This window comes from Drosophila mojavensis, unplaced genomic scaffold (genome assembly GCF_018153725.1).
Source record: "Drosophila mojavensis isolate 15081-1352.22 unplaced genomic scaffold, ASM1815372v1 contig_36, whole genome shotgun sequence".
Taxonomy (NCBI): domain Eukaryota; kingdom Metazoa; phylum Arthropoda; class Insecta; order Diptera; family Drosophilidae; genus Drosophila; species Drosophila mojavensis.
This window is the reverse complement of record NW_025318858.1, coordinates 13654590-13671319: the sequence shown is the minus strand read 5'-3', so window position 1 is coordinate 13671319 and position 16730 is coordinate 13654590. Positions and strand designations below refer to the sequence as shown.

The window sequence follows — 16730 nt, the reverse complement described above, 5'->3', positions numbered from 1 at the left end:
CCTTTGAAAACACACAAGTGTTAAATTTCAATTGCCGTCGCTCTGCACATATTTTTACCTGCCGAAAGCAAAATTAAGTACACACAGCAGCTGCCATTTTTGTTAGCCAGTTTATACAATAATTTATAATTGTTTTCTGTAGTAGTACATTTTGTAAATCTTGTATTTCAAATAATTTCTTTAAAACTATGCTCAATAAACTGATGAAGCTTTTGCTAATGTGCTGTTGATATGCACAGACTTTCTCTTGTAATTGTCGCATGTTCTTGTTTTCAGCTCTGTGTCGTGGCGTGTACATATGTGTGTCTGTGTATGTGTGGGTGGATGACTGTGATGTCACTTGGCTGATTGATCAGCTGCTGTTATTATTTTTAGCCTGTCTGTAATCTATTTAAACATAAAATTGTGTACATATATTTTTTATATTGTTTTTTAATATATTTTATCAATAGTTCTAGAAAAGGCTAAAACAATGTTGCTGTTGTTGTTGATGCTGCTGCACACACAAAAATATCGAAAGATGTTGTCCTCGAGTTGTTGTTGTGGTTGTTTTCTATCCCAGTTTTAGCGTTTATATAGTTTAGACTTGCTGTTGCTGTTGTTTGTTGCTTGTTGACGACGCAGTGTTTAAATATCTGATGTTACAGCTGTTCTACTTCTGTTGGTTTGGTTGGTTGGTTTAGGAATTTATTGAGGATTAGAGCAAAGCGCCAGCCAGCGGATGTTCTTGTTGTTGTTGCTGATAGGATTTGATTGTTGGATGTTGATTCTCTTGTTGTCGCCTTGCCGATGCAGCTGTTGTTGTTGTTACTCCTGCTGTTTGTATTCTTGTTTAAATAAATATTTAATTTTAATTCTCAAGTTCTTATTATTTTTGTTTTTTGTTTTTAATATATTTTGCGCACTTTTCTCGCAACTCCTTGCTGTAGAAGAGCTCACTCACTTTTTCTTGTTTTATTTTGTATTAATTTTCTTAATTTTTTTTGCTCAACAAAATATTTAAATCAAATCGGCAATATTAGCAGGCATTTCCTCAATAGTAGTGTGATAGAATTGTTCAATATCCTTCAGGATTCGTCGATCATCATCAGTAATGAAGTTGATCGCAACACCCTTACGACCGAAACGACCACCGCGACCGATTCTGAAATTGAACAGAAATTTGTGGATTTAGATAGGTGATCAGATGGATTTTAATGGATATATTTAATTTACCTATGAATATAGTTCTCGCGATTCGAGGGCAGATCGTAGTTAATGACCAACGATACCTGCTGCACATCAATACCACGCGCCAATAAATCAGTGGTAATCAGAACACGGGAAGAGCCCGAACGGAATTGTTTCATGATAACCTCACGATCGCGTTGCTCCATGTCACCATGCATGGCCGACACGGTAAAGTTGTGGCTAGTCATTTCCTGGGTGAGTTGATCGACCTGATGGGTATGATGGATATTGAAATGAATTAGAAATCAAGTCAATAACTGCGCCAAAGCGTGAGGCATCAGGTGTGCTTACCTTGCGACGGGTATTACAGAAGATAACCGACTGGGTAATGGACAGCGTATCGTACAGATCGCACAATGTGCCCAACTTCCAGTTCTCCTGCTTAACGTTCACGTAGAACTGCTTGATACCCTCAAGGGTCAACTCCTCCTTCTTCACAAGAATGCTAACTGGCTCACGCATAAAGCAACGGCTCACTTCGAGCACATCGGGTGGCATGGTGGCTGAGAGCAAGATCACTTGCACATCTGGTGGCAGCATCTTGAACACATCCTGGATTTGATCCTTGAAGCCGCGCGACAACATCTCATCGGCCTCATCCAGCACGAACAACTTGATGTACTGCGTGCGCAACACCTTGCGATTGATCATGTCATAGACACGACCGGGTGTGCCAACCACCACATGGCAGCCGGATTCCAAAATGCGAGCATCCTCGCGCACATTGGTGCCGCCAATGCAGGCATGCGAATGCACCTTCATGTACTCTCCAAGTGCCATAACCACACGCTGAATTTGGGTGGCCAACTCGCGAGTGGGTGCCAAGATCAAAGCTTGGCATTCGCGAATGGACGTGTCGATTTGCTGAAGTATGGCAATCGAGAAGGTGGCAGTCTTGCCAGTACCTACAAGCGATAGCAAACAAAAATACAAGTTTTAATATTTAGTGAAGAATACAAATCATACAAAACTAGTAAAGATAAGAATTTATAATATTATAGAATCTATAATATATATTGTTGTTTAAATGGCATCATTGTATAATCTTTAGCTGAACAGAAAGTTGAGATGTTTTGGCATTGTTTATTAACACAAGATCTTTCATAAGTTACATAATTCAGTGAATTCTACACTCAAAAAGACGACAGACTAGAGGAATATTTATCTTTATAATATATTATGCAACGCAAATTGCCAAACAAAAAGATTTTCAGGTAAAGATTAATTTGTTATATGATTTTGCTTTGTAGTGATTTTTCTTTATGTCTATATTTATACTCTTTTTAAAATATGATATAGAAACAAACCCAAGAACTGAATAACTTTGCCCTCCAAGTATCCAATCTTTCATAATTGTGCTACATAACTTAGTGCACATAAAACAAGCTTTAACAAGAAAAATAAAAATCTGATATTTCATAATATATTACATAATTAATCTCAACTTTTGTTTATTGTTTCTAATTTTCTCGATCGACATAAACAAATATAAGATATTTCTAACTTTTGGGATTCGTGGTCAAGTTAAAAAATGAAAATTAACAATTTTTAACTAAATATAATTTTTGTACTTCGGTTTTTGAGCTTGTTTTACATATACTTGAACTCTTTTTAAAATAAGCATTCAAAACAAAAATAAGAACTACATAAAATCGCCAGCTACGTAAATAAATCAGTTTAAAACGCTTTCACTGCAAAACTCTGGCTTGATCTATGTAGAAGATACTCGAAATTAATTGCGTTTTTGGCTAACATATGCTTGCATATATGTACATATGTACACATATACATATATATGTTTTTTTTTTTTGTGTTGATTATGAGCAACGCCGTTCTAGAAAACATAAAAACGCGGCAAAGACGATCGCAAAAGTGGCGCGCAAGCGCTCAGCCGTAGACTGGGAGAGCATAAGAGTAGGGAAAGTGCATATGTATTAGTGAGAGTTTCAAACGAGAGAGCGAGCACAAGCTGATGTTGCAGTAGACAGCTGAGTCACCGTTATCGTCGTCATACGTTGCTGCTGCTGCACGCTGCGCCCTCATATCAGAAAATCAAAAAAAAAAATTTCTACACTTTCACATTAAAGCAAAAATTTGTTTTCATTTTTTGTTTGCTATATGAATAACTCACCCGATTGGGCCTGGGCAATGACATCGCGACCCTTCACGCAAGGAATGATAGCGCGCTGTTGAATTGCCGATGGCTTCTCGAAACCATAGCCATAGATGCCGCGCAGCAGCTCCTCGCGCAAGTTCATGTCATCGAAATTATCGTAGACTTCATGCCAGGTCGACTCGATGACGCCCTCAGGGTCCATACCAGCGGGACCATCTTGAGGTATTTCACTTCGATCATCCCTATGGAAAGACAAACGAAAATAAAATGAGAAGAGAACATAAAAAAAGAAAACACAAAATGATGTCAGTAATGCAGAAAAATTAGAAATTTTCTTTGCTACGCTTTTTTCGTTTTTTTTTTTTGGTTATGGCGAATCTGCGCTTGGCAACCAAGGTAGCAAAAACGACGACAAAGACAGGTCGGTGGTGACAGCGGCGTTTGGCCAGCAGGCAGCAGGCAAAGCAGGCGAGCTGGCCCAGCAGCAGCGTCAACGGTGGCGGCGGAAGTAATAACACTTACATTATCAACAATAAAAAATTGACTAGTTAAATTTGTATACTGAATTTCGACGGCTTTAGCACCGTTCAGTTAAACAATTTCTGTAATAGTTGTGTCAAAAAATTTGTAACGAAAATTTTTTCTACAGAGTGCACACAAACGTGTTTTGTTGTGCGTGCTGCTCTGCGGTATTTTCACGATTGCGAGCGAATGCCAGTGTGAGTTTTAACGACCGCTAGGCGGCCTTTTGAGCAGCGTCTGTCGAGTGTGTGTGTGCGAAAGAGTACACTAGATGTGTCAATGTCAGTGGTTGCTCAGTTCATGTGAGTGTGTGTGCGTCAGAGCAGTAGAAAGCTATCAACTCTTAACTGCAGTGTTGCATGTGCGTTGTACTTGGGAAATAGTAGCATAAGTTAGGCAAAAAAAAAAGTACTAAACATTGAAGCTGGTAAGAAAATAGTAAGCCAACAGGCAATTTTAAGGCGTGCGTTTCAACCACTTGCAAGAGCGAATGATTGCGTAGAGGGTGAGGTTGAGAAGAGCAGAGAGTAAATCAGCAGAGCCCCAAGATTCTGTGAATTCCCCGCATTATTCAAATATATGTATATTCTACAGATATTTGTGTTAGATATGAATAAATAGTTGGCGATAGCAGCGTTGGCATTGGATCGCTATAGGTAGTCATTGTCCATTTTAATGTCCAGTCAGTGCCTATGAGTCAAAGTATGTGTCAGATTGCGTGCGTGTGAGAGAGAGAGGGAGTGAGCGAAATGTATTTTATTGCAATGATTTCATTGTTGCTGCGATCCAGACGAACTTATTTTTTGCAAACCAATAAACTCATTTGACCTCGCATGAAACTCAGTAGGTGCTGTATTTTCTTTGTTATTTATTAAACATGTATCATTCCAAAAGAAAATACATATATAAGTATATATCTTTGACCCAACACACACCATCAACAACCACTGAATTCTCTCTTGTTCGTATTCTCGCTCTCTCTCTCTCTCTTCGTCAATGCCAGTCACTCGTGCCGCAACGTCCGCCGTCGTCGTGTAAAAATTCTTTTTGATTTGTATTTCACATTTTGGGTTAAATTTTCAAATGTAGTTTTTAGTACTATTGCTCACTTAAACTGGCTTAATTTTGTCAGCAAAATTTTGCAAACTGCCTTGGTTAATTGTATTTCACGTATTATGAATTAAATCGTTAAATAATACTAACATTTTCTGATTACTTTTTGGCACTTTTTATACACGTGCTGCTGATTGTTAAAACCAAGCAAAAGAGGCTCCATCTTGCAAAACTTTTAGTGATGTAAGGAAAGCATACCAGTTATCGATATATCAAGCTTCAACTATCGAATTCTTCCACACGATTTTACATAGACTACAAAGGGCGTGCTCATTTTAAAATTCTTGTATTTCTTTTTCTTAATATATATTGCATATTTTATGAAATATTTGAAAAGATTAAGTATAAAACTATCAACAGCAATCGATAAGCAAACATCATGTCATTCGTGCCGCCATTCGATGAAAAACAATTCATATGAAATTAACTAAATCCAATTTTTTCTATCCCGACTCCTTTAATATAAAGAATTTATTACTGATAAAATTATCAAAAAACATTTTGAGAACATTTTTACTTATATATCGATCCTACTACTATCGAACTACAGTATTTTTCCATTGGAGCATTTGGTATTTATAAATATATAGTTAAAATAATTTTGATGTGAATAATATAAACTAACACTGTTATAATATGAGTAGAATTTCAGAAGCAATTAACTTATTTTACAAAATAATCCTGTTGTTTTTTAACAATACTATACTATATGTATCGAATATAAATTCGCCGTGTAGTACAATCGCGATAAAAAAAAAATCGATTTACCTATATTATCGATGTTTTAGTTGCCTAAAGTCAGTATAATTTCATCGCCGCATCGCACAGCGTGTGAAAAGTGTGAGTTAGCTTTGAATTTTAACAAATTAAGCGTATTAACTAAAAATTGCTTAATGTGTGCACATTTTAATCCATGTTTGTGTGTCCAGCAGTCATAGTAACAACAACAATGTAAGCAGCAAGGCGTAGTTTCAATTAAATGTCAAGTTTCAATTGAAAGGCCGACTCACTCACACGCATACACTCTCGCATATGCGTGTATTCGCCGACGGCGTTGGCTGTGCGCATATGTATATACACACATATATTGGTGTATGTATATAAAAGTGTGCAAAAAAGAAATGAAAAAGTTAAGCAGCCGGTCGGTGTCTTGCTGCCATTGCAAGTATTAAGTCTTTATCGTCCAAAATTGGTGCCTGGCCTTGCGATTTTGTTTTATTTTCGATGGGGTCTTTGTTGAGTTGACTTTTCAGAAGATATAGATAAATATAAAAATTGTTCGTATATATACAAAGAAATCTACATTTAAAAATTTTTAAAATCTATTTTTAATTTATGATTGACCATCGTCGTCTACTCGACCGGCCAGAAAAACACTCAAGCTGCGCCAGAAAAGGCCGATTCATAACACACATATATACACATACAGACGCATATATATATACTCTCTTAGAAACAGGCAAGGAGACTTGAGACTGTTGAGTCATCGCCTGCTCTCACTCACTCATTTGCATTGCGCGACCGGCGATTTATAACGGCCATATATGCCATTTCACTCGCACACAAACTCCAGCGCACAGTTATTGGCATTGCACTCACCGAGTGAAGAATCGGTGGGTGAGCGCCGAGTGCCAAGCGTCGGCGGCGGCAGCTGTGACTCACGCGCGCTCTGAGTGTTTTTTTCTTCTCAATTTTCCATGCTTGGAGCCACTAAACAACATTTTGCATTCAATCGTTTTTGTCATTCTGTGCAAGTCGGACGTGTTGGGGCTGCTGCTGCTGCTACGTACGTTTTACCCTCTGTTCAGAGTGTGTTTGTGTGTGTGTGTGCTATCTCTCGTTGGATGTGCTAGTGTGTGTGCGCTTTTTTTGAAGAAACAGCAAATTAAAAAAAAAATATATATATATATATATATAAGAAAGAAAAGAAAGAAGTATGCACTGCTTTTCGAGTCTCCCATTAAAAATCGACTGATGCGACGCACAAACCAAAAAAAAAAAAAAAAATTGCAAAATTTCACATTTTTATCCAAAGGAGTAAAGTTTAAAATCGCCAAATTATCGTTAATTTCACCTTATATCTATCTATTTTCTACCCTCTCTCATTGCAGTTTAAATAAGTTTCCTTAAACAAATTACGTAGAAAACGACGATTTTCTCGCTCTCGCTTAACTAAATTTCTTAGTGGCGTGAATAGTGTATAACAACAACAGCAACAAACGCGCGTGTGTAAAATACAACAAATACATAATACCCTATATTTAATAGTTTTTAACAACCACAACAACAAATACAACAACAAACTACAATCATGAGCTGGCAAGATTATGTCGATAACCAACTTTTGGCCTCGCAGTGCGTTAACAAGGCGTGCATTGCCGGACACGATGGCAACATTTGGGCGCAGTCTAACGGCTTTGAGGTAAGTACTGTTAACCGTTAATACCATTCAGTTCACAAATCTTGCCCTGAACATAACTTTGTCTTTGGAGTCGGCTTTTCGACACTGAAACTTTTCTTTACCAAGTTCAAGGGTGTGACCAGCAGAACCAGTGTATCCTCACACACACATATTTATATATATATACATGCACAGCAACAGCTCCCACTCACACAAAGAGAGCAACAATAGTGTTAGGCAAAAGTGTATACCCCAGGCGGACTTTTTCTTGAATTGGTCACATATACGTACATATGCAGAGCTGCAGCAGCACCAACTCACACAAAGAGAGCACAATAGTGTTAGCCAAAAGTATATACCCGAGGAGGACCTTTCCTTTAATTGCTCCAAATGAAATTAATTTCAGCAGCGGACACACATTCCAAATTTCTTATATTATTGCCATTAAATTAACAAACTCTTCAAATGTAAAATTTTATTTTGATCAATTTTAGCAATTCCAAAAACATTACAAATTTAGTATAATATTGGCATACTTGGAAATTGATAAATTTGTCAAATGTCAAAACTTGGCTTGTTTAATTTTTAAGACTTCAAATTTCAGGTATGCAAAGTCTATCTAAAAAAAAGAAATAATATTAACACAAAATCAACAGCATACCAGATGAATTTTTACAGGCATTACAAAATATTTTAAAGTATTATTTCAATAATTTCTATTAATTTTAGTATATTTAACATGTTTTCAGTTTCCTTTTGGGTTTTCAATACTTTTCACTGGGCCGTCCGCCATTTATACTTTTATTTCGTTTGATAAAGCAACTCCCACCCTCTATGGGTGTGCACCCCCTGGAAGAGCGCTCTCTTTCAATTGCTCTCTCTTTCTCTCGCCTCTCTTCAGCTGTCACCAATACAGCCGATTGCGCAGCTCTCCACTGCTCAGCTTCAGCCTCTCAACCGTCTGTCTCAGTCACCCACATATACAAATGCAAAAACTGAACAAACAAAAGAAAAACAAAAAAACATCCTTAGTGACTGTAAAACTGTTGGGCAGTAGCTATCAAACTGGCTGATAAGAAACTAGCCGAGATGCTGTCAGAGAAGTTAATTATTTATAGCGCAATTAGGCACATCTGGACAGCTTGGTTTTGGGCTGGGTTGCTTTGCATTATCAGAAGCACAAATTTCGATTAATTTGTGAGTCATCTGCTCAGGTGGATTAGTCATTCAATTGAGCGTTGAGCCAAAGATGATTCGTGCATTTGATGAAAGGTGTTTGCTTGCACTGAGCGCGCTGTCTTTGTCTGCGAATATAAATACATATATGTATATTATTAGGGATGTGTGTATGTGCCTGAGTAATTTTTCATAGCGGGTTGGCCACCGGCACCCAGCTCGAGTATTTGTGCACTTTTCAACACTGATGTGATAGCGCTGCGTTGTTTTTCCCCTGCGCGCACTCTTTCTTACTGAGCTCAGATGAAGTATAAATAGAGAGAGGCTCGGAGAGAGAGTGAAATAGAGAGAGACATTGCCCTTTTACGCGGCTCACCGCTCGACGCATATCATAAAATTACTAACCGGCCTTATTTGCTCTTATCAACATACACACACAAACACACATGTACACAAAGCACTTCACTCAATAGATTGATATGCACATGTGTGTGTTTATTATCTTTGTTTCCTCTGCAGGCAAAAAAAAAAAAAAAAAATATTTTTTATCACTAAAATAATGGAAAAAAAAAACTAAACGCGCAAGTTTCGACTTGATTGGAAGTGAAACGAAAGAAGAAATGTATCTCGAAAAAAACGCAGCGGCCACAGTGCCGCGTCATCAGCGTCTACAACATATTTTATATGCGAGCCACGTTTTCGCATTTACTTTATATGTGTATGACTGGATGGGTGTGTGTGTGAGTGAGTGAGTTTGTGCAACTTCCTGCTGACTCCTCATACTTTGTCCTTTGTTTGTGCGTCTGTTGCGCCCCCCATTCATGCTTGATTTTTTTTTTTAATTTTCTGTTCCATTCTTGTCCGTCTTTGCCCAGGGGTGGGGCCGTGGGACACTCCCCTGCATGTGTTTTGTAATATATCAGTTTCTTTTTGCGAATAATATCGATAATTCTTTCATCGATTTGAATAATTTATGTGCAAAATTTACATACTCTAAAAAGATTGAACTAAATGTGAACTAAATGAACTACTCAAAATTTGCTGCTTCTGCACGAATGAATTAATTGTTAAAAAAAAAAGTAAATATAATTTCTTAAGCCTCGGGTAAAAGTGATACTTTGTTTTTTTTTTAGTATAAATATTTTAGTTGCCATCATCATCATCGACGATTCAACGTCAACAGCAGCTACAACCTTCGTTTTTTTTTTGGCCATTTGTTGTGTTTGCAATTCTTCACACGGCTTTCGCGTACATCCATGAATCTCACTTTCATTTTGTGGTTTGGCCTCCGTTCGATGTTATGTATTTGACTTTTTTTTTTTTTGCCTTTGTCGGTGCTTTACTTGTACGGTTATTTATTTTTATTTAATTTGTGGCTTATTGCTTTCGCAGTTACTATGTTCGCCTAGCTGAGTTACCTATATTTGTACCTCAATTTGTTTGGTTTGTTATACATTTTTGTAATCGTGATTCATCGCAAAATTTTTTAGTAATTTATTTGAATTAGTATCAGCTGCTGTTTGGCATTACCAGATTGTTTTTATTATTATTATTATTATTATTATTTTTTTTTTTTATAAATGTGCATATATGTATTTGTATGTTTGTGTGCTTGCTTGTGTCTGTGAGCGATTTTCGAGCCAAAAGTTCTTGACTCTTATCAATAACGTTTCTTTACGTATTATACTTTGGTTTTCAGTTTCGTGAAATATACACACAGATGGAGCGTGCCATAAAAACCGGCTGCTTTATAAGTACAAAAATATATATATGAATATATGTAACTTTTTTTTTTTTATTGCACTTTAAAAAAAAAGTAATTTATTTCCCTTTTTGTTGTGGCTAGACAGCAGAAAAAATCATTCGCTGTAATTGTTGTTTTTGTGGTCAATGCCTTGTCTATTTGCGTGCATTTCTGAAAGTAATTGAGTGATTTTGATTAATTTATTGAACATTTTTGGCATACCTACAGCTTTGTTTGCAAAACCGGCTTTATGAACTGAGCTATCTCTCTTTCGCTCTTTGTCTCTAATTCACTCCATCACACACTCGCACACATACGAATACACTCAAACGTTTACGCTCACATTGGAAACTTCTGGAAAGTTTTTTTTCTTTTTTTTTTTTTGGCAAAATTCTCTCTTTTGGTCTCTCTCATTCTCCCCTCGAGTGTCATTAACATATTGGCCGCATGTGCCGCAACAACAACTTAACAAATGACTAATTATTAATCATATCGTATCTATTGAAATCTATTAATTTTATTCGCGAACTTTCGTGGCGCTTGGTATCGTGAAGAGCGGGAGAGGACAATATGCCCCCTTATTGCAAACTATTTTGTCCTGCAAATAATGTTAATACAAATTTTGCGTGGGGCAAAGTGGCAACTCCGCCCTGTGGGGAAGTGTTGGCAAACTAGTTTTTGCTTATTACAACTACAAAATCAAGGCAAACGGTCAGCCGTTCCTTACTTCTTGTTGTTGTCGTCCGTGGTGTTGCTGTTGCTGCAGCAGCGGCGTGTTTCGCATTTTGTTAATGAGCTGGTATACGTCTTGGTCGCCGTCGTCATCTTCATTTCATGGGTGGTGAATGTAGGCAGTGGTGGGTTTTTGTTTGCGCTCTCTCGCTCCCTCCTAGTAGGCTTTAGCCTATTTGAGTGGGCTGTTGCTGATTGTAAAATGAATGTGTTTTAAGCTGACGCACGACTCATTCTCTGTGATACTGTGTTTCTTTGTAAGGACACAACAACGCAGGATGCATAAATTTAGAATATTTATGGCACGTGTGCGTGCCGCATGCCTCTTGTAATGGCATACATATGTATATTTATATTATTTTTTGCTTATACTAATCTGAATTCAAATTTAACCTTTTGTTTTTGTTTTTATTTCTGTGCAGGTCACAAAGGAGGAGCTGGCCAAATTGATAAGCGGCTTTGATCAACAAGACCTGCTTACCAGCAACGGTGTGACATTAGCCGGCCAACGGTACATTTATCTCTCAGGCACAGATCGCGTGGTGCGCGCAAAACTGGGCAGAAGCGGTGTGCACTGCATGAAGACGACACAAGGTGAGTGAAAAATGAAAATCAAATCAAGCCAGAGCTGCCAACTGTCTGGAGAGATTTGTTGATATGTTTGCTGTTGAGTATGTGTGGTACTTTTATTTAAGGAAATTATTTTTGGTAGTATATTTGTTTACTGTTAGGTATAAGCAGTATTTTAAAAGGATTTTTTTTAAAAATATGAATAGATAAATTGGATTCTATTTTTCATACTTCCTGTTGAGTATATGAGGTACTTTTTTAGGATTTTTAAGTTGGAGAATGTATCAGAAACGTTAACATGAACTGTTATTGTTATCAGCTTTGTTTTTTTCTTTTCATATTATTTATTCCTTGCAATACTTTGTGTGTATGAATAATGTATAGAGGTGCAAAGCATTTAATCTCAAGATAAGTGTTTCGACTTTGCGACTTTCAGAGTAGCCTAAAGCTCTAAGAATGTTGATAAACATTTAACATTTACGTTGTTGGATATTTATATTTCCTATGCATTTGAATGATGAACGAAGTGCAAGTGCAAGTGAAAAACAAATAACACCCAGAGCAGAGCAGAGCAGCAGAGCGGCAACAGAGTCGACGATTTACATGTGTGGAAAATGTGCAGTTAATGTGGTTCCATAGTGTGCCACGTAACAACAACAACAATGAACGTAACGAGCTGTAAATTATAGGCAATCATTACGTGCCGCTGCAGTTTGTTGCTCCATTTTTCCGGTCAACTGGTGGCACCTCCTGTGATATATAAAAACAGGCAAAATCAACTGCGGTTACGTTTCGTTTTTCAGTCAAGTTTGAAATTATTTTGTTTGTATTATTGTCGTTTAAAAAATAAAGTTTTTTTTATCATTTAAAAAATATATTTAATATCATTATTATTATTATTTTTTTTTATGTTGTGCTTTACACCTTGTGCAATAAAGTAAATATATATATTTGTTTTGTTTTGGTCGTGAAAACTCTAGAAAGCAGCTGTCTAATAATATGTGATCATGTGTGTGTGCCTGTGTGTGTGAGTGCCATGAAACTAAATTTGTTTTGCAGCTTGTTTGCCGACGTCGTCTTCCATATTTGTCTAGTTTGATATATGTGTTAATTTCTATCTGTGTGTATGCGTGTACATATACATCTATCTTTTTTTGCGGCAACTGTTGCGCGGCGTTGCTGGCCGCTGCCCGCTGCAGCAGCCGCTACAAAGCTCAAGGTTATTGCCATAATCCATTTCAAGTGCAAATGTTGCACAGAATAAGCCGCAAAAGCAGCAGCAAAGCGAGCAAGTAGCATATAAATGGAAATAGGCAAACAAAAAAAGGCATAAAATGGAAATAGGCAAAAAAAAAATAAAAAATAGGCATAAAATGGCAAACTGGTCGCTGCTCTCTCATTCTTTTTCTGCCTGTCTCGCTTGTGTTGACCTAGCGGGCAGCTAGTATGTGTGTTGGTGTGTGTATGTGTTGGCGCCTGGATTAGGCTCTTTGGCCACTTGCTTTGACTTTATTTGGCATTAAATTTGAGCTCTTCGAGGCTGGGCTTTGTTGCTTAGCACTTGCGCTGATAGCGCACAGCTTAATATCGATTAAATTACCTGGTACTGCATTTACCGCAAATTACACGCTGCTCAAATGGCCATCGCATTAGCAGTGTTTCTCTGTGTGCGTGTGTTTGTTTATAGCAATTAAAATGCGCGTATAACAGCGCGTTTAAACTGTAATACAACTTGATATGCATGCTTGTTTAATATAACAGCAAGTAGTTGTAGTACGCTTGAAATATTTCAAGGCATGCGGCGCAAAATTTGTGTAATTAAATATGAAATGAAATGTAATATTAGCATTCTGTTCGCTATCAGACAAACAAGGCAGGCACATTAACAGCATTTATATCGCGCAATCATCAGTTATCGATTGCCATTATTGTGCGTCCTCTGCCGCTGCCCCTCTGGTGAGTGGGTGTTGCCAGCCAGTTGGGCAGGGAGGACACTACAAGTGCGCACATGTGCGCGTGTGAGTGGATGTCAGTGTGTGTGTCTGTCTATGCTTGTACATAAATGCTTGCTCTCTTCTTCGTCCGCGACATGACACTTAACTTTTGGTTTATTGACCCCAGTTGGAAATTTGGTTGGCTTTGATTTGATTTGCTCGAAGCGTCAATCAATTGGGTTAACAACAATTTGCTGCACAATTGATTAATGTAGTAAGCCGGGTAGGCCACACTGGCAGACAGCCAGACAACAGCCACAAGCATCCACTTGACTTCGACTTGAGGCGCGATTCGTTTACATTTCATCAGTATTTCAATGTAAGCTGCCGACTGTTTGGCAGCCTGGTAGAATTGTCATTCAATATTGTGTTGTGGCCGGTCTGTCCGGTTTTCACCTGGTCCACAGTCTTTCGCTCCCTCGCTCCTCTCTCTGTTTGCTCTCCACGCTCTTTTATTGAGCGTTTTATTCATAATTTTCTTGCTGCTGATGTGTTAAATACAGTTAGTTCTTGTTTCTCTATTGCTGCTTGATGCCGTTTGCTTTCTCTATTTCATTCGTTTCTCTGTGTGCTGTATTGTCAACCGGATAAGCAGCTGAAGATGTTAGTGTGAGTGTGTATGCGTATGCCTCTTTCTCTGAGTGTGTGTGTGGAATTATGTAGCCATGTTGAAATAGCTAAAGAGATTTCTACTAATGATTAGATTGGATGTGTTGAGTATAGAATGTTCATTGGCATCTTTGGCCAGGGTTAATAACGCATTGTGCTGCCGATAGCATTATTGGGGTCTAGTGTAGATGCCAGGTCTTCCATATATATATATATATATATAAATACTATATATCTATATCTAATAATTTTATACAATTCTTTGTTTTGCTCTTCCTCTCTTGCAGCCGTCATTGTTTCCATCTACGAGGATCCTGTGCAACCCCAGCAGGCCGCTTCTGTGGTGGAGAAACTTGGAGATTATCTGATTACTTGCGGGTACTAGAAAATAACTGAATACAAAAATTATAAAAGCAACAAGAATTCAACACCATCAAAACACACACCAACAACAACAACAACAGCAACAAAAACACAACAACAAATTCGCTAAGAAAAACCGTAATATGAACTAAATAACTAAAAGAAGATAAAAGTAATTATTAATATTTAAATTTTATGAGAAATGCCAAGAAAATATATATTTTTTGAGGTAATTGTGGTCAAACAGATCTGAAACTTAAAATAACAATTTAAGAACAATGTCAAAGAGTGTTTATAAACCATCCACAGCATCAACATCTTAATTGCCCACAAAACACCTACAACAAAATTATAAATTTCTGCATTATTATATTTAAACATTTTTTGGTTCATACGATAAAAATAATAATAATAAAAAAAAATATACAAAAAACAAAAACGAAACAAAATCTTAAACTCAACATAAGCTAAAAGAAAAACGTATTGGAAAGCATTTTGTAAGCAACACAAAAATAATAAGACGAAGAACTAGAGGATGAAGAAGAAGCAACAAACGCAAAGCAACGCAGGCAAATTTTTGAATACTTTTTTTGTACAGCAGTTTAGTACACAAATATATATACACCGATCTAAAAAACATACGCAGAGACTAATTGAGAGTGAGTGAGAGAGAGATAGAGCTAGGAATGGGAGAGGGAAGGGTATTGTGAAACCCAAACAGAATATGGAAAAGAGAAAGAATGATAAGTCAAGCAGCAGCGAACACACACAACAGGTAAATACTAACCAATATAATTGATATATAAGTATATGTATATGTATATTTATATATGTAAACTATTTGGAGAACCATGAAGCTCTATTTTTATGTGGCAGGGAAGATACATACACATGCAAAAGAAAAAAAAATCGAAAATAAACAGCCGCGCAGTGAGCTAGGCAATTTTTTATACCAGAGAACTTTCAGAATATTTGTGTAATATTTGAAAAAGCAAATAAACAAAGTGAGAACTAAACTAAAACTAGAAAAGAATATATACACATTCTTTTAGCCATATTTAAAATCTATGCTCATCATTGGGGTGTTTTAGTGAAGGAGTAGAAGAATATAAAGACGAAGACGAAGTCGAAGGAGAAGCAGATTCCAAGCGAACACCAACAACACGCACACATTTATCCGTTTTCCAAACCGTCTCATCTAGCCATACATATATAGATACATACATACATGCATACATATAAATGAACATACATACAAATACCTATATATTTGGTCACTTGCGCCATTTGCTCTCTCTTTCTGTATGCGCTTTTCATGTTCGTAATTTTGCAATATTCATAAAAAAAAAAAAAAAAAAAAACGCTAAGACATCATACACACTTATCGATAAACGATATACGGCAAATGACGCGCATTTCGAACGCTGTGCAACACTGTCCGCCTACTGCCGCCAGCCGTTGATTTGAATGCCCGCGCTTTACAGGATCTTTGCTGAGTAGACAAGAAGAAGAAGAATGACAAGAATTGGGCAATTCAATTTTGTCATTCACAAACACAGATACACACATACATTTACATGCATGCAAGTAATAACGAAAAGTAAATCAAATCAAATATACGAAAAAAAAAGAAAACTAAACAAAAACAAAAAATTTACAAATTACTTAAATCATACATAAATAAATGGCTTTTTATGTTAGTTAAACAAAAGTCCCAACATTTTCCAACATTTCTTTTTCTCCATAAAGCGTCAAAATTTCATCAAAATTAAAAAGAAACCCATGAATGCATAAATATTAAATACATAATATGAAATTAAAAAAAAAAAGGAAATGAAAAACCATATATAATACGATACTTTAATACTATTGAAATAAAAAACAGAGCATGGCAAAAGTCCTACTCATAAAAATGATAATTATGTGTGTTTTTTTGTAATGTAAAGAAATAACGGGCCATTGACTTGGTTGTTGGGGCTTCGTGCCACAGATTGCGAATCGATAGTTCAATGAACTTTCCGCTATCAGTGGAAAGAAATTGGTAAGCTACTATATATTGAGCAACGGTTCTCTTTGTCTTTGTGTTCCTTTTCTGATTTGCTGTAAAATTCATAAACTTATTTTTAAGCTCAATGTCTGACGTAATTGCGCAATTATTTT

At 36.8% G+C, this 16730-nt stretch overlaps 2 protein-coding genes across 6 annotated transcripts; one reads left to right on the top strand and one right to left on the bottom strand.

The window, feature by feature from the left end:
• Positions 1-414: 414 nt before the first annotated feature.
• On the bottom strand, positions 415-7690 carry LOC6576729 (eukaryotic initiation factor 4A). Of its 3 annotated transcripts, none has more exons than XM_015165331.3 (5): positions 7674-7690; positions 3362-3588; positions 1522-2135; positions 1216-1439; positions 415-1144 (listed from the first exon to the last, which is right to left on the bottom strand). In XM_015165331.3, coding segments are annotated over exons 1-5 (1212 nt in total). In that variant the 5' UTR covers positions 7676-7690; the 3' UTR covers positions 415-999. The 3 variants fall into 3 exon arrangements, with proteins under 3 accessions (XP_015020817.1, XP_015020816.1, XP_002002717.2); XM_015165330.3 differs by lacking the exon at positions 7674-7690 and adding an exon at positions 5072-5175; XM_002002681.4 differs by lacking the exon at positions 7674-7690 and adding an exon at positions 3869-4030.
• LOC6576728 (profilin) lies at positions 5723-16489 on the top strand. Of its 3 annotated transcripts, none has more exons than XM_015165328.3 (4): positions 5723-5821; positions 7093-7403; positions 11457-11628; positions 14495-16489. In XM_015165328.3, exons 2-4 carry the CDS (start codon positions 7293-7295, stop codon positions 14590-14592), a joined length of 381 nt encoding a protein of 126 aa, XP_015020814.1. In that variant the 5' UTR covers positions 5723-5821; positions 7093-7292; the 3' UTR covers positions 14593-16489. The 3 variants fall into 3 exon arrangements, with proteins under 3 accessions (XP_015020814.1, XP_015020815.1, XP_002002716.1); XM_015165329.3 differs by having other exon boundaries at positions 5808-5932; XM_002002680.4 differs by lacking the exon at positions 5723-5821 and adding an exon at positions 6663-6767.
• The last annotated feature ends 241 nt before the right edge of the window (positions 16490-16730 follow it).

Coding starts and splice junctions, on each gene's coding strand:
- LOC6576729 (XM_015165331.3), bottom strand. Junction 1,440..1,521: donor TCTGTAATACCCGTCGCAAG/GTAAGCACACCT, acceptor CATACCCATCAG/GTCGATCAACTCACCCAGGA. Junction 1,145..1,215: donor CGCGAGAACTATATTCATAG/GTAAATTAAATA, acceptor GTTCAATTTCAG/AATCGGTCGCGGTGGTCGTT.
- LOC6576728 (XM_015165328.3), top strand. CDS start 7,293: ATGAGCTGGCAAGATTATGTCGATAACCAACTTTTGGCCTCGCAGTGC. Junction 7,404..11,456: donor CGCAGTCTAACGGCTTTGAG/GTAAGTACTGTT, acceptor ATTTCTGTGCAG/GTCACAAAGGAGGAGCTGGC. Junction 11,629..14,494: donor CTGCATGAAGACGACACAAG/GTGAGTGAAAAA, acceptor CCTCTCTTGCAG/CCGTCATTGTTTCCATCTAC.